General features: G+C 38.7%; 1 protein-coding gene across 1 annotated transcript in view; it reads right to left on the minus strand.

Annotated features, from left to right (window-relative positions):
- Positions 1 to 32: 32 nt before the first annotated feature.
- Positions 33 to 23,687, minus strand: part of CUNH10orf107 (chromosome unknown C10orf107 homolog) — a 69,820-nt gene continuing 46,165 nt past the window's right edge. The window contains exons 4-5 of the mRNA XM_018576660.1: positions 19,317 to 19,439; positions 33 to 83 (exon numbers count right to left, since the gene is read on the minus strand). Coding sequence (XP_018432162.1) covers positions 33 to 83; positions 19,317 to 19,439 — 174 coding nt within the window. The remainder of the gene's footprint in view (positions 84 to 19,316; positions 19,440 to 23,687) is intronic.

The following is a 23,687-nucleotide window of genomic DNA, read 5'->3' on the forward strand; positions in this document are numbered from 1 at the left end:
ATATATATATAATCACAGATGAAAGTACAAGGTCATAGGTACTCCACACTAACAAGTAGGGCAATACCCAAATCCTGCTCCGCCTGCAAGACAGAGGTACACAGATACTGTATCTTAAATTTTTGAGTCAAAGGTTACAAGCAATGTAACAAGAGGGGCAATACCTACATCCTGCCCACTTTATGGGACAAAAAGTTACACAGATATCCCAATATTTCATAGATGAGTGAAATCATAAAGTCACTAGTGCTCCATTATCGAAAAAATATCTGTTTTTTAAATTAAAACATGGTTCACCCATGACACAGGTTTCACAGGCATTATGGGTTTTCTAAAGAGGAAGCTGTGCACCTTTAGGAGGTAAAACACTGTCTCTCGGATTTAAAAAAAAAAAGGTCCTATTTTCTGTAAGGCCTCTGGCTCATTTAGCTCTATGTAAACTGTAATTGAGCTACTGAGGTCTCTAAACAATTGGCATTCCATCAGCAGAATTGGTCAAGGATGGCCTAGAAAACAAGGACATTATACCAGAGTTTTCCCTGCTGTCTTAAAATACCATATATTCTAAAGCTAAAACATATTTTTTTTTCATTGCTCACCATAACAAACAGATGTAAAGAAAAATAGTATATTACAAACCTTAAACAGGGTTATTTACAAAAGGGAGAAGAGTTTGGATGAGGCAGGAGAAGAGAACAATCTAGGCCAAAATAGCGGTTTTGGAAAAATTCTGCAATTCAGCTCACTTTCCAGTTCAGCTATGTTGTCCTAGATTGTTCACTTCTCCTGCCTTCTCCAAACCCTTCACCCTTTTGTGAATAACCCTTTAAATATTTATGGGAGGTCATAGAACTGGAGGCACCATCCTTGTACCAACAGCAATCCAAGAATGACTGAAGTTATTCTGTATTCCAAGGGTGCCCCTGCACCTAATTAGTTAATTAATACAATTTTAGATGTTTCAATTATTTTGTCCAGGTCTGTATGTACACATATATGTCGATGTGCGCACAGGGATAAACTGAATAATTAAATATAAAACAAACTGAAAAAATGAAAGGAACAGCAGGCTGAGCTTGTGAAGCTAAAATAATAATTGCAATGCATCCGCTCTGTTTCTCAGTAACAATAAGTTAAATGCCTTTATTGGGAAGGAGGAAGTTGTGAATGTTTTACTGCTGAGCTGCCAAGTTTTGTCAGGCTTGGCATTTAAACAATTTTTAAATCTGCAAATGCTTTTAAATGCACTTTAAAATAAACAGTATGTACCCAATTAGATTACAACAAAAGCTGTGCTTGACAGATATAGCAGAATAACTTAACTGCGACATGATTACCTCCCATATTGTGAGACCACGCATTAATATAATTAATATTTGTATTGGAAGTAACTGTGACAGATATCAGTATGAACTACAGAGGTGTCAGTGGAAATTTGAGATTAAATTTGATAAGCCTTTTTTCAAGCATAGCAGTTCACGCTGTATTAGCTATTACGATAAACCTTAAAAAGTGAAGTACTAGAAGAAAGGATAACCCATACAGGGGAATTCTGTAAGGAAGATTTCCCTCAAATCACTGACTTGTTCCCTTTGAACTTATGCTTAGCAAAAGAGGACTTGAAAGGGGTAGTAAATCACTGGACCAAACCTCTCATGGTCAGTGTCAGGGTTGTACTAAGAAAAACTGCTGGGAAAAGCAGTGAGTCATACACATGAGAAGTCCTCGTCACACTTCCACGATATTATTACAGCAGAGAATGGCTGCAGCCATCCCACTTTTTTGGCGGTAAGTCAAAACGTGTTATGTGGATCCAGAGTCCATTCAACTTTCTCCATTCAAGAGAAAAGTACAAACCACAACCACAGTGTTACAACAGAAGGATGGAAAAAAAAATCCCACTTCTAGTGCAGAAAATGTATTAAACCCTTGATGTTTTGTGAATGATACACTTGAACTTCTAGTGTAGCAAGACATTTGCTTTGTTTGTGTTTTAGACTATCCACAATTTTAGACTATTGTACCTGGTCACACCAATTTTTACCAAACCATGCCTAAGGGAAATAGCTCTGATATTTTTTAGAAAAATTGTGTATATGGAGCTATAGCAAGGGGATGCAGTGCACCTGGGGTGAGGTTGTGCTAGGTGCACAGTGTTGTTGCATTTTTTTCCAAGAATGAGATGCTGAGTAAAAAGGCAGCTCTTGAACAGACTTAGCAATAAGTGTCTGATGCGCTCTAATCAACCTAAACTAAAAGTTATAATTTAAAAAGAACAAAAAGGAACACAAAACCCTCCTAATTAATGGAAAAGAAGGTGTTAAAAAAACTCAAGCATACATTGTTAAGGTAATGTAAACTCAGCCTCTACAATCTCATACAAGATATAGCATAATATTATCATAAAATAACAGCTGGTAATACTGATATAAAGGTCCTTGTTTGGGTACTTATGTTTTGCGGTGAAAACACTTTGCCCCTTTCTCCCACAATCTTCTGCTTGTAAATCACTTTGTCTAATGCTCTCTCAAAGGAAACTCTATGCTTCTGTGCTGATGTGGAATGTCAGGGCATATTTCACCTTTGTCAATATTTTTTTTAAAAGGCCCAATTGTTGCAGCTAGCAACAATTAGAAAGTATGCCCTATGACCTATGAAAAAACACATGCATCCTGTTATCACCATAGTGTATGTGGACATAGGGTATGTGGACAGGGTGTAAACAGACTGCAGTGTTCCTTCTGCTGCTGCTGTCAGCTATCCCGGGCTCCGCTGTCCGCTATGTGGGCCTGTAACTGGCACTGCAGGTCTCTATGGCTGAATTGGAGGGGAAATCAGCACATTCAACCAGCTGATCTCCCCTCTGATCAATAAATATCAGAGAAAAGATTGGAGAAAAAGCTGAAGTAGCATATCTGCTTTAACAGCTTCCGTGGGATCCCTAGGTGACATTACGGGTCTAATAGGCCCCTGATGTCTCCATAAAGCGGACCTGTTACTGTATATGTGCTATCATGTAGGGGGATTATTAGCCCCCTATGCGATAGCAATAAAGTTAAGTGTATAAAAAAGTTTTAAAGTTCCCCACCCCCACATGCATGAACATACAAACAAATGTTGGGTGCGCTTATGTGCGAAACGACGATCACACCACACGTTACATATGACTGTGAATGTCAGAGTGGGAGCAATAATTCTAGGGCCATTATTCACTGTTAACACTAAACTGATGGTAAAAGCTTTTAAAGCATCGCCTTCGGCCAATTTAGGGTATGGTAGTTTTTTGTGATTTCACGGGCACACACAATTTTAAGTATTTATTTAAATTTTCTTGTTTGGCATGTTTGGTATCTATTTATCCAACATGACTCAATCTTATATATTTTCCAAAAAAATTGGCTAATAAATGTTTCATAGCAAATCTTAGGGGAGACAGTTTCATTTTTCAAAATTGTTGGTACTTTTTTCTTTGTTAATTAAAAAATAAAAAAACCCTGCTGTGGTGATTAAATACCACCTAAAGAAAGCCCTATCTGTTCCAAAAAAGGGCATAAAATTAATTTCGGTACGACATTGCATGCCTGAATAAATGTCAGTCAAACTACCTCAGTGCTGAATACTTAAAAATGGCCTGGACAGTAAGGGGGTTTAACACCCCGGTCTTCAAGTGGTTAAAATGTGCCCCATCTCATCTGACAATAGCATCAGGTAACCCCTAACTTCTTTCAACACTTCTACACCATTTACTAAAGATGCACCTCTTGCAGTTGAATCACAACAAGAAGAGGACTTCTCGTTTTAGGAATCTCATTCACGACACTTGCCTGGTTTGTAACAGTTCTGTCATTACATGTTTGCGACGTCTACTCTGCAGAGGAATACATCTGTTATGTAATTATGGCTATCTCTACATTATGTTCTAAACTTCCCTGTAACTGTAAACATGTAGACATATATGCACCACCAGAGACCATTTAATTATTACTGTCCACAGGTCAGGATTCCAGAATAGCCAGTCCTCCTAGTTTTTTTTTTTTTTTTTTTTTACCCCTGCAAAACACCCATTCCATTAAATTATTAAAATCAGCAGTGGCTGCCTAATAAATGACGATGTATATGACATTTAAGACAAAAACAAGTCAGTTGTTGAGTTGTTTGTGTTTTTTTAGATGTGTTAGTTTGTAATGCAGGTAAACACATTTTACTAGTTTATAAGGAAAAAGGTTTACCTCAGGCCCAGTATACATTTGGGAAACCATTATAGCCATGTATAGATATCATTCAGGACGTCTCTGTTAGAAGCACAAGAGCGAAGCGTCTAAGCTATGAGCATTTTGGCATAATTTATTCTTTCTCTTTCCCATAAAATTATTTTCAAAGAATAAGAAAAAGATAGGAGAAGGCAGAGCTGGGTCGGTACCAATTCCCAAAAGGCACCCGCATCCACTAAGCCTTCTCCACATGTATGTTATATTCATGGTGGGGAGATAGTAAAATAGGCTACTAGTTTTATATCATACTTGGCAGCTGCTCCAGAATTCAAGGGGTGTCTTATATTTTTAAGGTTTTTTCCTTAACGTTATGCCTTGTTTTAGGTACCTATCAAAGCCTTTTTTTCTAAATGATAGAGCCTGTCTAAGGCTTTTTAAGTTTGTGTAACATGTAAAATGCAAACAATGTTTATAGTTCAATCAATGAAATGTCTTGATTTGTTACATACTGTTTCACAGGGCTTCAAAATTGTATGGGGGCTGGGTAAGTAACAGGCAAATGATTGAAAGGATACTTGTTTTAAGTAATATGAAAGCTACCATTCGTAGTCACCTCTTAAATTGTCGCTGACCTGGAACAAACCTGAGGCAAGTGAAGTAGAAAAAAAAAAACTCTTCCTGCAGACCGTGTCAGTGATTGAGAAGGTTTTGAAACCCTTGGATTAGTACAACAGAGAGGCAACAAGCATTTTCATCGAGAGAGAGGGGTCAACAACACCAGGCTCCATACATCCTTTAGTACAGGTTTCCTTTAGGCCCTCTAACATTGGAGCGTTACAGCTACCACAAACCAATCTGCAAACGCAGTGCACTGTGTGAATGGTATACCAATGCATTACCTATTCTGTAACACACCACAATGTACATGCTGTGGGTTGTGAAGTGCTGTGCTAAAAACAATGCCTGATACTGTGTCTTAAGGTAAGTTGTCTTAATGCAATGCACATTAACGTAATGCATTATGGGAAGGGGGCCTTGAAGATGGCAACTATAAAACACTGGTAAAGGGACAGAAACTAAAGTCATACACAATGCTAATATGTAAATGATAAAGCAAAGACAAAACATGGCAGCTGTAGAATCCTATCAAGTGTTATTTTGACAGATACAATTCTTGCTGCTATGGATTATAATATATCTTTCTCTGTCCTACATAAAAACAAAAACACAAAAAAAACAGTACTAGCAGAAATGTATTAAATATTTGTAATAATTAATATAATTAGTGTCAATAAAGTTATTGGACGTTGATCTATAACTATTTTATGAACATTTATGACTTTTCATAAAGTCTGACGGATTTGCTAAATGTAACTTATTTCTGGGAATGAACAAAGACAAAAAGCCAAAGCATGAACAAAAAATTCTGGAGAAAGGAGAGATCAACAATGTAGTTTCAACTATTTCCCATTGTAAAGAAGAGCACGTCCATTTCTAGTTGTCAAATACTAATTTCCAGGGACAGTCCCAGGTTTTCAACACTTTTGCCCTTACAAGATACCAGTCTTTTCTAACTAAATCTACTACTGAACCCATTCTCTGCATGCTAAATTCACCTATTTACATTGGTGTTTCAATTATCAATAACATTTACAGTTATTGAAGAAAAAAAAAAAACATTTACATGCAGAAAACTTTTTTGAAGGAAATAATAATATGCCAAGAGTTCCATAACTGACCTCTTACTGAAAATGATAACTACAGTAGTTTTTTCAGCTGTAGTATTGACCTGATCACTCACTTGGAATATACAGATCAGTAAAGTTAGAACACCTGACTTGTTCTTGGCTTTTGAACGTAAAGAAGCCATTATTACATCAGTACGGCCAGGAAACTAGCATTTCCAGAGGCGAGAGCACAACAACAAAATTGTACATGTCTCTCAGTATAGGTTTGTCTGTGATTCAGTATTTCAGATGACAAGCTAACATATTCTTGCTCTAAGCGATTTCTGTGTTTATTAGTCTAAAATGTTGCCAACTATTATCTTACACTTGGTCAGCAACAATTATCAAACTAGGGCAATGTTTGTTCTGACCACAGTAACTTGAAGTAAATCGATAAAATCCAAGTCTTCATGAAGTCAGCAAAATGAAACATCTATGTTAGGCTAGGACTACATAGGCAATTTTCAATCTTGCTACCAGATGACTGGTAATAGAGTAATGTCCCAGGCGTATACTTGGAAAGAGTTTAATAAATGAGAAATTCATATCCTCTTATATTCATGTTTAGTGAGAAGAGGAAGATCATCTCTAATACCTGATGTTATGTGATTACAATGCAATCCAAGACTGGTGTCATATGTCTCTCATAAGATTAACATGAAGCAAAGAAAGTGGATACAATTTTAGTTGTGTGACTAAAAGTGTCCCATGTAGCCTTAGCCCACGTGTATTAAATGTATATTTCATATTATAAAATGATTGCTGCTCATTTCTTACCTTTCTGACGGGTTGTGTGAGATGTTTCCTCTGTAGTTTGTATTCAGCAGTGAGACACAAGAGGGATGTAATGAATGTCAGGTGCTCACACAATCTCGGCTGTTTTATCATTTAGAATTAATGGATCCACAATGTTTAAGGGCCCATTCACACCATAGTATTGTATTATTTGCACCACACCATGTGTTTAACCCATGCTATTGCACAGCGCATATAGCAGCGCATGCACTATTTTTTCACCACAATGCAGGGTATTGCAGTACCATGAATGTTCCTGCAATGCACAGTCAGTGGAAGGTGTGTTGAGATACCATTCAAATGAATGGCGAAACAATGCAGCTAGTGCATGATAGCACACTAAAGATACGCTATGCGACAGCATAGGGGTGATTTACTAACCTAAACACACGCACGCACTAGGTGCGTGTGATTTTTACACAGCAAAACGTATTTATCAACCAAAAAGTCTCTAAAAGCAAATTTTCCACTAATGCCATATATGGAAAAATCATGCACATGATGCATATATAATGCTGCTTCACAGTTTAGACAAAAATGGTTAGCTCATGCATTTACATTCCTGCATTCATCAACGCAAGCAACATAACATAGAGCTAATGTACACAACATCACCTTGCAATTCATGCAGGGGTTTGCACAACACACCTGCTGGGTGTGTACACACTACAAAGGTGTCTAGATTCCACCTATAGATCATGCTGGGAGGGAACACACTACAGAGGTGTATACTGGTTCGTGGCGTGTTTATAAGGTTAGTAAATCAACCCCCATGTGTTAAATGCACAGTATTGTACGATTTAGCAGATGGGCTAGTGCGTTGTGGCACCTCTGGCAGTGTGCATTGTATTTCACACTGCCAGGGCTGTCATTGTTTACTTTTTTTTCACTTTATGTGATGTGTACAATGTGTACACTCTATTCAAGCTCTCACACAGCAGTGTGGTGTGCTGCCGTGTGGCAACCTGCAGTGGCATCCAGTATGCTGCAATAAAATGCAGCACATTTGCATTTTATTGCAGCACAGTGCACCGCTCATCACACCCACGTTGTGGTGTAAATGGGACACATAGAAAGCAATGATTTTCTATGTGTCCTTGCAGTGACCTGCGTTGATCTGGTGTGGTAAAATGCATCTTACCACAGTATATGTGAACGGCCCCCTAGTAATTTATATCTCTAGTGGCTAAACTCAGAGCTGCAACAGATCACAGGAAACCTGTGCTAAGAAAATTACTGGGGCATTAGCTGACCTTTTCTGTTATTGCTTGTTTTACAGCTGTCATGCTGATCAACTTTACAAAATAATTTTTGTTCTGGAACACGTATGCAGATCAGGAAGACTTGTTCTAGGTCATTGAGCTAGAAAGCATTGTGGCCTTTGGGCCAACATGCCTAAATGGAATCTAGCATAGTTAGCCATGACAGGCTTAGGCCAGGTAAATTTATATAATGCAAGTTTGTACCTAGGCATGGCTACAGGTACAAACATGTTAAAATCCATTCAACAAAGGTGTCTAGATTCCACCTATAGATCATGCTGGGAGGGAACACACTACAGAGGTGTATACTGGTTCGTGGCGTGTTTATAAGGTTAGTAAATCAACCCCCATGTGTTAAATGCACAGTATTGTACGATTTAGCAGATGGGCTAGTGCGTTGTGGCACCTCTGGCAGTGTGCATTGTATTTCACACTGCCAGGGCTGTCATTGTTTACTTTTTTTTCACTTTATGTGATGTGTACAATGTGTACACTCTATTCAAGCTCTCACACAGCAGTGTGGTGTGCTGCCGTGTGGCAACCTGCAGTGGCATCCAGTATGCTGCAATAAAATGCAGCACATTTGCATTTTATTGCAGCACAGTGCACCGCTCATCACACCCACGTTGTGGTGTAAATGGGACACATAGAAAGCAATGATTTTCTATGTGTCCTTGCAGTGACCTGCGTTGATCTGGTGTGGTAAAATGCATCTTACCACAGTATATGTGAACGGCCCCCTAGTAATTTATATCTCTAGTGGCTAAACTCAGAGCTGCAACAGATCACAGGAAACCTGTGCTAAGAAAATTACTGGGGCATTAGCTGACCTTTTCTGTTATTGCTTGTTTTACAGCTGTCATGCTGATCAACTTTACAAAATAATTTTTGTTCTGGAACACGTATGCAGATCAGGAAGACTTGTTCTAGGTCATTGAGCTAGAAAGCATTGTGGCCTTTGGGCCAACATGCCTAAATGGAATCTAGCATAGTTAGCCATGACAGGCTTAGGCCAGGTAAATTTATATAATGCAAGTTTGTACCTAGGCATGGCTACAGGTACAAACATGTTAAAATCCATTCATAAGATTTTCTAAGCACCAATCAATGTCTGCAGTGTGTGCAGTTGTGTTTTAACCAGATGTTACTGGAATTTGATTTTTCATCTAATGGTTTCAGATTGGACAAATAATAATGAAATCAAATGAAAAAACGTGCCTTGCTGTCAGGGGCGTAACTAGAAATCACAGGGCCCCATAGCAAAATTTTGTATGGGGCCCCGTGATTGCTAGTTATGCCACTTGCAGAGCCCACCTGATATATCAAACAGAGTGACCTTGAAGAGCCTACCATAGACTCTCTATCAGGGCCGGCCTTAGGCCTTTAGGCGCCCTGTGCTAGAAAGCTTTACAGCGCCCCTATAGCGCTGTCCGCCTCCGTGGTCGCCGAGCCCCGCTTCCGTCCCCGGGCCCAACCACCTCTTCTATCGACGGGCCCCGCCTGCTCTTAGGTCGCTGGCCAGTGGTGTAAGAGAAGGCAGGGTTGCTCTTAGGCGGGCCCCGCCTTCTCCTTCACTGCGAACGCCGGCCTCTTCTGTCACTGACACAGCTCCGCAGCGACTGTGAGGGGAAACACGATTCGGCCGCTGCACACATCACTGACAGGTTTTCAGTGATCTTCACAGCCGCTGCTGAGCTGTGTCAGTGACAGCCAGCACCATTACAGGCCATAGCGACCCAGGTGGCCCACACGGCATCAGAGGGATGCTCTGGCCGGGCATCCCTGTGCCCGTGCCCCATAAAGGCCGCCTGGTTCGCTATGCGATTGTTACGCCACTGCTTGCTGTCATGCTAGGCCTCTAGCTTCACTTATCGGAAAGTCAGGGAATTTGCACAAAGATAATTTTTTGTTTACATATTTATTGCTTCAAAAACAGTTATAAACTAAAACACATTATCAGTAAAAAAAGAAGATCAGACACAAATAAAACAACATTAAGTACACCTTTTATAATGCATTTGTATGGCCTTACTGTGGCCATAACATTGCTTCAAGAAACCTCTCTGCTGGCTTTGGGACTTTGAAGCCAGAGGAGCCCTATTAAAATGAATAAGTGTAACAATAAAGCCAGAAGGAGAACCTGGTCACATGGCTTGGGTACAGGCATGTGGAACTGAGAAGGGTCTTCCACATGACAATTTCACCATGTTGACACCAGCGTGTATGGTGCATTAAAGGAAAGCTTTCAAAAAGAAAGGACATAGGCTGCCATTACTGACTTGTTTTTGAAACCTCAAGTTGCTTTGCTGTCATGTTGATCTTCTGCCTTTATTACTTTCCAAGTCACTGAAAAATAACAGAAATTCCAGTAGGAGGTAAGCAACAATAGCTCACTGTTTCTCTAATGACAGGTTTCCTTTAAAGGTTACCCTATACCAGCAATTTTAATATCATCCTACTTTGCCAATGTGGATTTATCTCGACCTTGCCATTCAACTAAAGCACAATGATTTCATTGCATTACAGATGAGGTGACTGCCAACAAGAGGTAAATACACTCAGTATAATGACTCTCATGAAGTACAGCACTAAACACAAGGGCATTAATCTTAGTCTTTTTCTCAGGTTAAAGTATATCACATTTAGCAAGAATTTAACAAACTTCAATCGGCTTTCTAGAAGTCAGATATTTAGCTGAATACCAATAGGTCTGGCTTGTAGATTTAACCAAGCTTCTAGCAAGCTGCAGCAAACTTCAGATGGTGCCAAAGCTTAAAGACTTTACCCACCAATGTAATGTCTCCCAAAACAGTTACTTTTAAGGCACACCCGCCAAGTGTCAAGGTTGCCAGTGTGCTTATTAGAGCTCTCAACCAAACTTTCAAGCCCTCAAATGGCTAATGTCATAGCCGATCACATGTGCAGCACCATGGCAACTGCAATACAAATAGAGGTTAAAATAGCTGTAAGGGATATTAGGTTGTAGTCCCGCTTTAAGTTTGTTTAAGGCTTCTTTAAGATCTATTATCAAGAATCCAGTAACAGGTATGGCTGTCATCAGGCTGGAAATAGCTACATGAGTATCTTGTTATCTTAAGTGGTACATTGGAGCAAATTGTTGTTGTCCACATAGTTCTTAACGTATACTAAAATTTTTTATTAAACTTAAAAAAAAACTTTAAATAGTTTAAAAAGTTAAACAAGTCTCTGAAACGTGTTTCCATTAGTGCAGTTGCAATCTCAGAGCCTCCATGAAGCTTGCTGAGAAAGTCGTGGCTTTTTCAAGTTTTCTATTTTTGCACTGAAGGCCCGTCAATTGTCATTTATCTCAGCCTGTGGAGAAAATGAAAAAGGGTTTAGGGAAAGGTTGCCCTGTGCTGCACTTTGTCTAAGCAAGTCTGACATATCCATCTAGCCTTTACACACACATTACACTTTACGTGCCTTCCGGTTTCACAGACTGCTCTCAATGCCAGCCTATACTTTCAATAACTTTTATCACACAACCTATAGTTCATGGAAAATATGTGTATTATGGCTTACTAAATAATACTGGAATATTAAAAGAAATTATTTTTTTTTTACAAATAAACTATATAAAAAAATGTTATTATATATTTTATTTATTCATAAAATATATTAAAGAAACACAGTAGTATATTTTTATACTTTCCTTGTTTTCAAAATGTAATGAAAAGTCTCACCACAATGATCATCAAAATCTATGCTTAGAACACATTGAGGGGAATTTATCAAAACAGCAGCAGACAGAATCTGGAGCAGCTGTGACATGACAACCAAAATCAGCTTCTCTCTTTCATTTGCAAATCATAAGTGAACAAGCTGAAGAGAGAAGTTGATTGGTTGCCATGGGCAACTGCTCCAGATTTTGTCTGCTCCAGTTTTAATAATATCCCTTCACTGTGTTTCAGACAGATCATGTGTGGTCATGTGATCATGTGAGTAAGCAAATCACAGAACATGTTTCAAATCCACTTAAAAGATACAAACTGTAATTTTTAGTTAGTACTTTATTAAAGCTGAACATAAGGCAAAAAGCTAAATACACAATTAAAATGCATATACGGGAGTTATTTTACCTGGCAAAGGAATTGTATTTCTGTCTATGCAGCCCTGAGATATAGCCAGCTTGACCAGACAAGTGTGACAAGTGTGTGTGTAGTGTGTGCATGTGAGTCCCTGTGTGGTCCTAGGTTTCAAGAGTACCTGTACCCCTGTATGTTACGGTCTCTTACAGTCATACGGTCTCTTATTGTCTACGTTCTTGGAGTGTGCTCTCATTCATGGAGCACATTAGTGGATTTTGTGTTTTTTCTGTTGTTCATTTTGAGCTATTCCCTTGGATTTCTTTGATTGGGTATTATGTCCATAGTAGATCCATTGGAGCAAATTACTTTTCCCCACTGCATAAAAGTTCCCTACTCCTTACTGCCATTTCCATTCTGAAACCCAAACCAATGGGGAACAATACAGGACGATATTTACCTCTCAGAAGACACACAAGCTCATGGCCCTCTTGATATGAGGATACAAACTTTGTATCCTCATATCAAGTCTGTCAAGATGGTGAGGTGTGCTAAGTTTTGATTTTGTTTTTGTTTTTAATTAAAGGGAAATACAGGATAAAGAGGAAAGTATATCAGTTAGTGGATCAGTTGAAATTTGCAGATATCCATCAATCTATTTGACCAGGACCACAAATCAGGTAAAAATATTCTGTCATTATTTATCTCTGCACCATATTCTGTACACCTAATATCACTCGATTTGGGTAAATTAATCTTTATCTGCAAATATTTCATTTTCACTGATGCATGTTATATTACATTGTTAACAGGGAAAACAGTCTGCACTAAAGAAAACAAGGCAACACCCATTATACTTCTATATCTAGAACAAACATAGACTAATCTCTTTTACCCTGACAAAATGTCACAGTCCATTTTGCACACTTCCTTACAATAACTCTATTAAGCTAGCTTATATATCAAAGTCAATGTCCAAGCAAACCAACACATTATTCACCAGATAAAGTGTCTCTCCCTTTGTTTTCCCCAAAAAGTTTTCATTAAGTACAGTATATAATTTTGTAAAAAGGAAGCAGTGACCATTTATACTGATTACAATATAATATTTAGTTCTGGAAATAAAATATACTGCAAATGGCATAGGAGAATGAATTAAATTTTAATTGTATGGTTGTTTAGATACTTTGTAAAAAAATATTTAACCCCTTCGTGACTGACGACGTACAGTGTACGTCGCCAGCATCGGGGCTGTTTAAACAGACTCCCGGCGACTTAGAATCGGTCACAAACTCAATGTACTTCAGCTGAAATAAAACGTTAAAAGCAATTATTTATAGGTTCCTGCACATACCTTTTCTTACAGAGCACAAGGAACCCCCAATTCTCAGTATGTAAACATTTACGTTTTAATGGTTTACTTTAGTTATATATAGTTATCCTTTAAGGGATTATTCACAAGGGCATGAAGGGTCATACAATGTCCAGATCAGCTTATTTCTAGGTCAAGCACAGCTCTTGTTTATGTTCAGCTGTGGACAGGAAGCCTGTACAAATCAATGAGAGGCTGTCACTGTCCGCTGCTGTTCACATGTATATGCGCATGGAGCTGAAGGCTAAAGACAGATGAGCGGCTCTGGGCTCAGGCAGCTTTCGTTCGGAGATGCTTATCTACCTCTAATACCAGGTAATCGCTCCTTGAGTGATTACATGTGAACAGCAGCAGACAGCTGCAGACCATGACGACCTGTCATTGATTTGTACAGAGTGTTCTGGGTGGTGTATGACCCTGCATGCCCATGTGAATAAATCCTTATGCATACCCTCAACTACTGTGGATTACCAGTCTTTAGATGTGGTGGCTGCATTCATTTTCATTTTTCAGGCTAAAAACATTTTCAGCATGTACAGAAAATACCTGTTGAACTTGCCAGAAATGCAGTGTCCGTGTCTCTACCTGTGAGCTGAAAAGAAAGCACACAATCTGTATCTATATTGTGTAAACTATTAATCCCATCAATTTACCATGTAGCCTGAAAAGCGTGAAACAAAGAAAACTAATGCAGTCACCACATCTAAGGACTGGTAAGCTGTAATATATTACATTTAGCTGAAGGGTGGGGAATGCCTCGGCCATAGCTGATTGGGCCAGCACTAACAGCTTAGTTCTGGGTTTGAATGAGCTATGGTTCGGTCCGAGCCTGAGCTCATCCATAATTCTACCCAGTGGACAAGGACACAGCTGAAAGTATCAGTCAAAAACCCTATGTATCCCTATCCCCTTCACTGCAAACTATTTAGTCAGGAAAAAAAGGTTATGCAGTCATTATTCTGTTATATAATACAAATAATGCTGAACATTTTTTTACATTTTGAAGAGCATATTCTGTTGGTACTACATCACTTACTTCTCATATTTGTTGAATAACTAATCATTAAAAAAGAAACAATATATGCTCATGGGGACCTGGTGACTGCATTTTCAAAGATGGCAGTTTGCAGAGAATATTGTACACAGGCTCTGGCATTGAGATACCATTTATGTCTTCCCTTGAGCTAGTCCGTTCAAACACATTTCTATGCCTTGTTTTTGTTTTACAGCCATATAAATAGGTCCAAGTTTAATATATTTTGCAGACTAAACCAAAACTTGTACTTTTTAGGTTTTATAACCTGCATATGTTTTATTTGCAAAAAGTTTAACAGCACAATTATTACCAAATCACAAACAACAGCTTTTTTAGGTTAAAAAACTATTTAAAGCGAACTCTCCCAAAGAAAAAAAAAAAGGAAAGGTGCGTACAGCTCTGCAGGATGGACTGTAAACCTTTTCTAGTGCAATGTTGAATAAATGTTATTTTGGTAACCTTACAATTACATTTATTTTCCACAAAGATGATGTGTAGTCACATTCTCCTATGATTTAGCATGGTTTGTTAATGTTTATACATTGCCATTCCTTTAGTAATGTGAGTGCCATTAAGTGTAATGATGGTTATATTGCTAAAGCCATTGCAAAATATGAACAATAACGGCAGATCTCTTGGTGTAGTGGTTAGCACTGCTGCCTTGTAGCACTGAGATTTCCTGGTTCAAATCCCAGTCAGGACAATATCTGCAAGGAGTTTGCATGTTCTCACTGTGCTTGTGTGGGTTTCCTCCAGGTACTCTGCTTTTCATTTCAAAGACATGCTGAAAGGTTAATTTGTTCTTGTCTAAATTGGCCCTCATGTGAGTTATTTACCTTAGACTGTAAGCTCCTTAAAGGCAGGGACTGATGTGAATGTGCTACTATTTAAATTGTCAGCGCTATATTAATACCTGTAATAAATAAATATGGCTCTCTCTATTAGACTTGTGCGCCGTCAAAAAATTAGTTCCGTTTCGTTTCGTTCCATTTCGTAATATCCATTATTTCGTATTTCGTAATTCATATCCGAAACTCAATTCGGATTCGTACGAAATACGGATTTTCGTTAGTTTCGGCACGTTTTCGTAACTTTAAGAACATTCGTTATGATGAAGGTAAAAAGCAAAAATACCTTTGTTAATATTGGGGTCTATGTGGTAGTTGTTTTTGTATCCGAAATGCAAATTCCATTAATGGATTCCGTATCCGAATTTCGTATTTCGTATTAAAAAAAACTACCATCAACTCCAATATAAATGTACTTTGCTTTTTAACTTCAATATAACGAATGTTCGTAACGGAACGAAAACACGTCAATGGAAATTTCGTATTTCCTACCTGTATATTGTAATGCAACTCTCAGCAGCAGAAGAGAACCTCTGATTGGTCAACCAAAACGAAATATGAATTCCGTTAACGGATTCCGTATCTGAATTTCGTATTTCGTATTTAAAAAAACTACCATCAGCATCAACTCCAATATAAATGTACTTTGCTTTTTACCTTCAATATAACGAATGTTCGTAACTGAACGAAAATACGTCAACGGAGTTTTGTATTTCCTGCCTGTGTATTGTATTGTAATGCAACCCTCAGCGGATCCGTATTTCGGATTTAAAAAAAATCTTGTTAGTTGTTCAACCTCATTTACAGGGGTAATATTAGTTCCTGTTTCAAATAAATTTGCATCCGAAATTCGTTAACGGAATTTCGTATTTCGGACATAAATTCGGAAACTGCCATTCGGATTTCGTATGCTTACGAAACTACGAATTTCAGGAAAATTAGTACGAAGTTCGATTCGTAACGAAACGAATCGCACATGTCTACTCTCTATTGATATATTGGAACAGTGAGTTTAGCTACTCAAAAAATGTATTGTTTTTAAGGAATACCAGGTGAAAGAAAAAAAAAAAAAAAGAAAGGTAGCCACCTCATCTAAGGAATGGTAAGCTGCAATATATTATATTTTTGTTTGAGGGTTTGGCTACACTTTAGCGTACAGGATGTTATTTCTAATTTAAATAAGTTACTACGTTTTGAACACCATCATCCCCTGTATATTACTTTATTAAAAATAAGTAAGTGATGTTTCCATTTTTCATTGTAATATATTCCTCATGTATATACACAAAAGACATCATCTAAAACAAAAGTTTACATGAGATTAAAAATCAGCCTATACATTTGCCATTTCTGTAAAGGGCAGCATGACAAGAAAAGACATATGATATTTTATCTGAATGTGTAATAAAGTTATGTTTAGAGTCTGCCATCTGTTTGGTTTAAAATTTAAATATTTTAAAATGGAATTAGGGAATTGTTATTTTTATTCTACAATATTGCTTCAAAAATAACATGAGAAAGTACAGGCACAGGAGAAAAAAGGGGCTTTATTTTAAATAACAGTCATATCATATAGCTTTCCTTTGGAGTTGTGTTTCTATTTAAGGAACCCATTAAAATAATGGATTCCACCCCTCCACCACCTCCAAAGCTGCATTTAAATAAGGGCAGTTGACTATAAAGAAGCTAAACCTAACAATCTGGATCTTTTATTGTAGAGCAAACTGCAGGCATTGGTGAACTTTTTAAATAACATGTATATGGACTCAGATAATCTTACTTACCAGTGATGGAGCAAAACACAGTAACCCATAGAATGAGTAAACATTTGCATTTCATGGTTAAGAATACAGTAAATTAAAGTATCAATAATTTCCACTGGCTTTTATCTTTTGTAAGCCTGACAAATAATGTTTGTTTACAAAGCCTTTGGCCAAGGGGCTACATGATTGCAGATAAATATATACATATGCAGGTTTCTTCTGTACGATCCTTGTTACATGGTTGCTAGAAAATCAGATTTCAGTTTGTAATGCCCTTTCATATGATGCAATACATACCTTTTCATGTAGGATTAACCTTTTATCATACAACTATTCATAAACATAAAAATGGGAAAAAATGGAAGACATCTAAAATGAGGGAAAGAAAAGTTACCACGGTAACTGTGTCATTTGACACACTGTAAAATGCTATTATGTGTGATATCATACTAAAACTCAGAATAGTTAGGATTTAATCTGTGTATTATATGAGATTTGAGTCACATTTCATTTTCTCAGATGACATTTTAACGATAAAAAAATCTAGTGATTATATTAAATTTGGAAGGGCTTACCTATAAATTAATCCCTGACGTATGCATTTGTACAGGCGTAGATCTAGATCAAGTATCAGTTCTAGCCTAAAGACCATATACTGTATATTTTCAGAAATAGATCTAGATGACAGTAGCAGATCTTGTGTCATTTGTAGATCTGGAATCTATGAAAAGGGTTAGCCTCAATAACAGATTATTATTTAAAGCCCGACCACGGGCTCCCGACTCCCCGCCCCCAGTGCCCCCCTACCCCTGAGGTCTTCCAGGCGTATTTTGTGTGTGTGTGTTTTTTTAATACTTGCCTTTGCCTTTTAAGGCCATTCATGTGATTCCAGAGGGTCATCTTCTCCTCACGTGATGGTGTTCAATGTTACAAAGAGTGATGCTGTTGTCATGATATCAGAAAAGCTCTCTTTGCATCTGTGCTCTGTGCATACAAGGCCCTATGGTGATGCCCTCCCAGAAAAGGCAACATTTCACACAGAAGAATGAGGACATTTTGAGGCAGGGAGGGGCAGCTCAAGAGAGGGGATGAGTATTCAGCCAGGGCTTTTTTATTTTTAACACCTCTCTTAGAAATTTAAAGTGTAAGTATAGTTTTATGACTATAGCATTTATTTAGCCCCTTAATCCTTCAATACTGCGGTGTCATTATTTCCAAGCACAATTTTTTCTTCTGCATTCCTACCCCCACAATGTCAGTAGCCTATGAACTTTTGGAAATGGCCAAAGAGGCATCTCCCATGCCTAATTTTCGACATTTGTCTTGGTGGCAAGGGAATGTCATTCACTGGAATGTCTAGACAAATCATAGATCAGGTCAGTGGGCAGCTTTAGAGGTAGGAGGGCAGATTTAAGTCACATAGTTACATAGTTACATAGTATTTGAGGTTGAATAAAGACATTAGTCCATCAAGTCCAACCTATTAGGATCTCATTCTAGGAGTACCTGTACCCCTGTATATTACGGTCCCTTAAGAAATCGTCCAAAAGTTTCTTGAACAATTCCACATTCTTTGCTGAAATCACTGTCTGTGGCAGTGAGTTCCAGACCCTAACTGATCTTACTGTGAAGAACCCCCTTCGCCCCTTGTGCTGGAATTTTTTTTCCACCAATTTTAGGTGGTGGCCTCTAGTTTTTGTAATGGAGTTAATTTTAAACAGTTTATCGCTAATGTTGCTGCCACCATTGAACATTAAGGACTTTCAGTGGGGCTACCCCCGCACTGCAAAGGTTAAGTGCTTGTTTTGGTCTAGGGGCAAAAACAAAGAAATACTCACCGCTCACCTCTCCCGACCTTCGCTCCAGCTGTGATATATCTCTTGGTGTCCTCACATCTAAGGAGACACTTATTCCACTGACAACTGTTTAAGGGGGTATTCCCTTCATTTGGTGGAGCTATATTTCATTTACTGTCATGTCAACAGGACATAATGGGACAAAGATGACAAAAAAAGCCTGACATGAGTTTCTGCCATTACATACTCCATCCAAAATGAAAAAAAGGTTTTGTCTTTAGATGCACTTTAAGAATTAACATGTAAGAACTCTTTGAATAAAGGACCTAAATATCAAACTCATAGATTGTCCTGTGCTTGTAGGTTATACCATTTTGCAGCTGTAACTAAATGACTATTGTTTTTGCAAGCTCAGTGAGATCTCGATATTGATTTTTTTATTTGTAAAAAAACCCCATACCTTTATAGTTTCTTCTTCTGGTATCGGCAGAGCTAGAAATTGTGCATACATTTCATAAGGTACTCCTTCCTCAAGTGGTGCTGGAAATGGGGTTTCTGCAGGCTTGGCAATCTCTACTACTACCTGCAGATAGAAGAGAATACAGTTTGTATGAAAACAACATTCTGTTTACAATGTCTTGTATTATAGTTGTAAATGTAACACCTGAAAAAAAGATTTTTGTACTCACTGTAAAATCCTTCTCTTAAGGATTCACACACAGGATTAAAAGACAGTTGGATTATACTGCTGTCACAGAAGGATTTGCACACTAGCAAACAAAAAACAGTGAACAGCCCGGTAAAACCCCTCCAGCTCTGAGTTATTGTTTGAAACAAAGCAGTGCTGTGAATAAGACCATAAACAGGGGTAGGACATGTGTCTCTAAATGAACTTCAAGAAAATAATTTTACAGTGAGTTTTCTCATTCATTGAGGGACACAGGATTCAGAGACATTTAGGATGTCCAAATGCAGTCTGAATGAGGGGTGGGCATCACAGTAAACAAAACGCCAAAAGACTCAGTAAAAAAATAACTGGGGACTGCTTGTAGCCGAATGAGCTGCCTGAAGGAGCTTACGTCCAAAGCTGGCATCAGCTGATGTCTGGTAGAACCTAGAATACATATGAATAGAAGACAAGGAGGTAGCCTTGCACATATGGTAAAAGGTTATTTGATACTGTAAAGCCCAAGAAGCACTTGTGGAACCAGATCATTAAGACCGTAGGCTAGTACAACGATTTGTCTGAGCCACCAAGAAATGGTAGAGTAAGAAGCTAGTTCCCCTTTGCAGGACCATCTGTGATGAAAAAGAGGGACTCCATCTTCCTAATGGAAACAGTAACCTCAAGATAAACTCATATAAAAAGAACAACATTAAGACAATGAAGGGAAATCTCCATCAGTAAGGAAGTAAAGAGGTTTTAGGCCTTAACACTACTTGGTCTTTATGTAGGATCAGAAAGAATTCGTTATAAGAGAAGGCAACCATTTCAGAAACACGTCTCGCAGAGGTGATGGCAATCACATTTTGAGTAAGAATGGAAAGGGGAATGTCTCTATTAGGTTCAAAGGACAGTTTTTTAATTGTTGACAGAACCAAATTCAGATCCCACAGAGAGACAGCTGCATTTGCAGGGGAAGCCACATGGGCTTACTGTAATCCTCATACCTCTGGCCTTGCCCAATCAGATGTGGTACTTAATTAGACTCCTGGAAGATGCTTCACGGGCTCTTCCAGATCAATCAGATCTTCTGTAATACACACCAGATTACCATCCTTTACCATTACCATCCTTTACAGTCACTGTGGACAGTGATGTCCACGGTGATGTGACTGGCATGGTCGGGGATATACCATGTTGGGTTAACAGACAGTGTGGCCTCTCATTTGTTGTTAGAGCCTGATGAAAACGTTTGTTTGTGAGTACTTTTATCCCTTGTTTTATTTATTGTAATTAACGATTTTACACACGGAGGTGGCGCTCTGTTCCCTTTTTGTTTTCTATATTCGTGGTGGAAGCCCCAGAGCCTTGGATGAGCAGCCTCTCAAGTCTGTGTAAAAAACTGTGATAAACTGTTGAAAACTTTGAGTGTGCAACAGCAAGGGGATTGTTCAGCTGGCAGCCATTAGCGCCAAGAGCTAAAGAAAACTTTTTGCCAAATGCTCCGATGCCTACCCCGATACCGAAACTTCTTGTATAAGGAAGCTGGGTACTTGTACTCGATACTGGAAAAACTGCTATCAGTGCATCCCTAGTATGGACCATTCCCCTGGCTCCAGAGGTTGCTGGCTGGGGAAGTCCATACCTTCTGCCACTGCTGTGGCATTGTCTGGCTGGATCCTCATCAAATGACCCACATGTCAGGATTTCCTGCATTGTAGGGACAGCCAAATCACCCGACACTCCAGAATATTGATTAGCAAATGGGATTTCTCCGGTGTCCAAGTCCACTGCACTGGTGTCTAGGATTTCTCCCCAGTCTTTTAGACTAGCATCTATTGTGTGGATCCTCCAATAGTTCAGAAGGAACGATTTCCCCAACTGCAGAGCTGGATTTGTGAGCCACCAGGCTAAAGACCATTTAGTCCTCAGTGGCAGGGGAATTGGTTTGTGTAGAGACTGAATCTATATGTCCCACAATGACAGCATGTTGAGTTTGAGGGGCCTAGAGTGGAACTGGAAAAATAGGATTGCGTTGAAGAAAGCTACCATCAGCCCCAGGACTTTCATGCAAAAGCAAAGAGTTGATTGACTCCTGGACTGAAGAGTGTGAGTCTGGGAGCAGAGAGTTTTGGGTTTCTCCAGAGGGAAGCAAAATGTTTGTTTGGGCTTTAAATAGGAATAAGCCCAGATACTCCAAGTGATGAGTCAGCTCCAACACTGTTTTCTGAAGGCTCAGGATCTAACCAAACTTTTCTAGGTTTTGAACTCTCCGTGTCACATTGTCGGTCAAGATTAGTGCCGACTGCAACTTCAGAAGCAGATTGTCTAGTTTGTTTAGATACCCCATAATACGGATATTGTGGGAGCATAACAAGGAAAGTAACAGGGGCTAGAACCTTGTTGGAAGGAGGGAAGCAAGCTATGACAGACCTGGTGGATTCCATGCAGAATCTTTGGGTCCTAATGAAGACATTTAGAGCTCTGAGATCCAAGATGGGACAAATACCCTGTATACACTGCGAAAAGGTTGGAATAAAATCCCTGAAACCTTTTTGCTACAGCAACTGAAGTAATAACCCCCTAATCCAGAAGACCTGCTAGAGCTGCATGAATGTCTGCTAACCTGTGCAATGACACAGAAAGGTTGGAGGGCATGAAGCAAGGAGGCAGCTGAGAGCCGGACTTTAGTTTGAAGTGGAAACCAACTCTCTATCCCTGGAAACTAACTCTCTATCCCAAGCATCTGAAATGCAATTTTTATAGATGTCCACTAAGGATAACAGACAATACGAAAAGTGGTGGAGTGGAAGGAAGCCTACCGGGAACTGTTTGGTGATCATGAGCCACAGGGACCCGATAAAGCAGGACTTCTCTCCTTGTGTTAGGTTCCAACATGTTGCTCTGTTTGGCAGGGACAACTTCATTCACAGTACTGGGTAAAATCTTGGGTACTCATGAACCAACTGCTCAGAGCAGGAGAGGTTCAAATGCCCAGAGGTTACCAGGTCACTGTAGATGACAAGGACAAACAGAGCAAGGAGTACAAGTGTGCAACACTCCAGCTAATGGCGCAGCACTCCATTCCTCCAGTGGGAAAAAGGGAAAAGTAATGGCGCCCAATGGTCCTAATTAACAAAGAAGCTCCCTATACTCATCCCACATGGTCTACTCATAAATTAGTATTTTAGAGACAGGGTAGCACCAGAGGCTATGCAGTGGCTCTGGATCTGGAAAGCGCTCTGTGGCTAACACAGTACACAAAGGTCTGAAAAGCACTAAATGCTGAGTTGGGTGTCCAAAGGTGACAATCCGGACAGGCCCTGTAATTATCCAATCCAGTGGGGTCCAGGTACAGCCTCTAAAGCTGTTGCAGTAATTATGCCGCTTTGGATAGCTGCATAAAGCGACTTGCTAAAGTAGCGTGTAACAAAGTCTGACTGTAGACAAAATGATCTTGAGAACAAGTTAAAATGGCTAGTAAAATGGTTAACCATCTCTTAGTAGAAAAAAAAATCATCCATCCTCCTAGGACACTAGCATAAAATGAGGCATGCTGGGAGTATGAGGGGTTATACCAGGTTGGTTACTTTTTTGTGTGTTAGTGTCTAAATCCTCCTGTAGTCAGCAGTATAAGCCAGATCTCTCTGAATTATGTGTCCCTCAATGAAGAAGAAAGAGATTAGTGTTTATATAATATTATGTTTTACACAATTGTGTCATACGCTTACTATTTCACGCAAGAGAGGGCACACCTATGTTTTTGTCACATGCTTCATAAAAAAGTACAAAGTTAGTTATATTAGACAGATGATGTTCGTGTTCATAAAAAATGTTCTAGATCATCTCACCTTGACTTACTGTACTACATGTTTCAAAGCAGAATACCAGTAAAAAAATGTATAGCAAGTTAAAAGATAAAATATGAAGCCATACCATAATATATATATATATATATATATATATGTAATTGTAAAGACATAGAAATAAATGAAAAATATGTATATAAACTATTTAGTGATTGGTTAAAAAGCAATTGAGGTCGAAATCTATATTTAGCCCCTTCGGCGCCATAGTGTCCAGAAGAAAGATCCACTTGGATTCATTTTTTGAGATTTCTCTTATGAGATTTGAACCCCTCCAATGATTTTTTATTTTATCTATCCC

This window comes from Nanorana parkeri, unplaced genomic scaffold, assembly GCF_000935625.1.
Source record: "Nanorana parkeri isolate BGI_ZX_2015 unplaced genomic scaffold, ASM93562v1 scaffold73, whole genome shotgun sequence".
In the NCBI taxonomy this organism is placed as follows: domain Eukaryota; kingdom Metazoa; phylum Chordata; class Amphibia; order Anura; family Dicroglossidae; genus Nanorana; species Nanorana parkeri.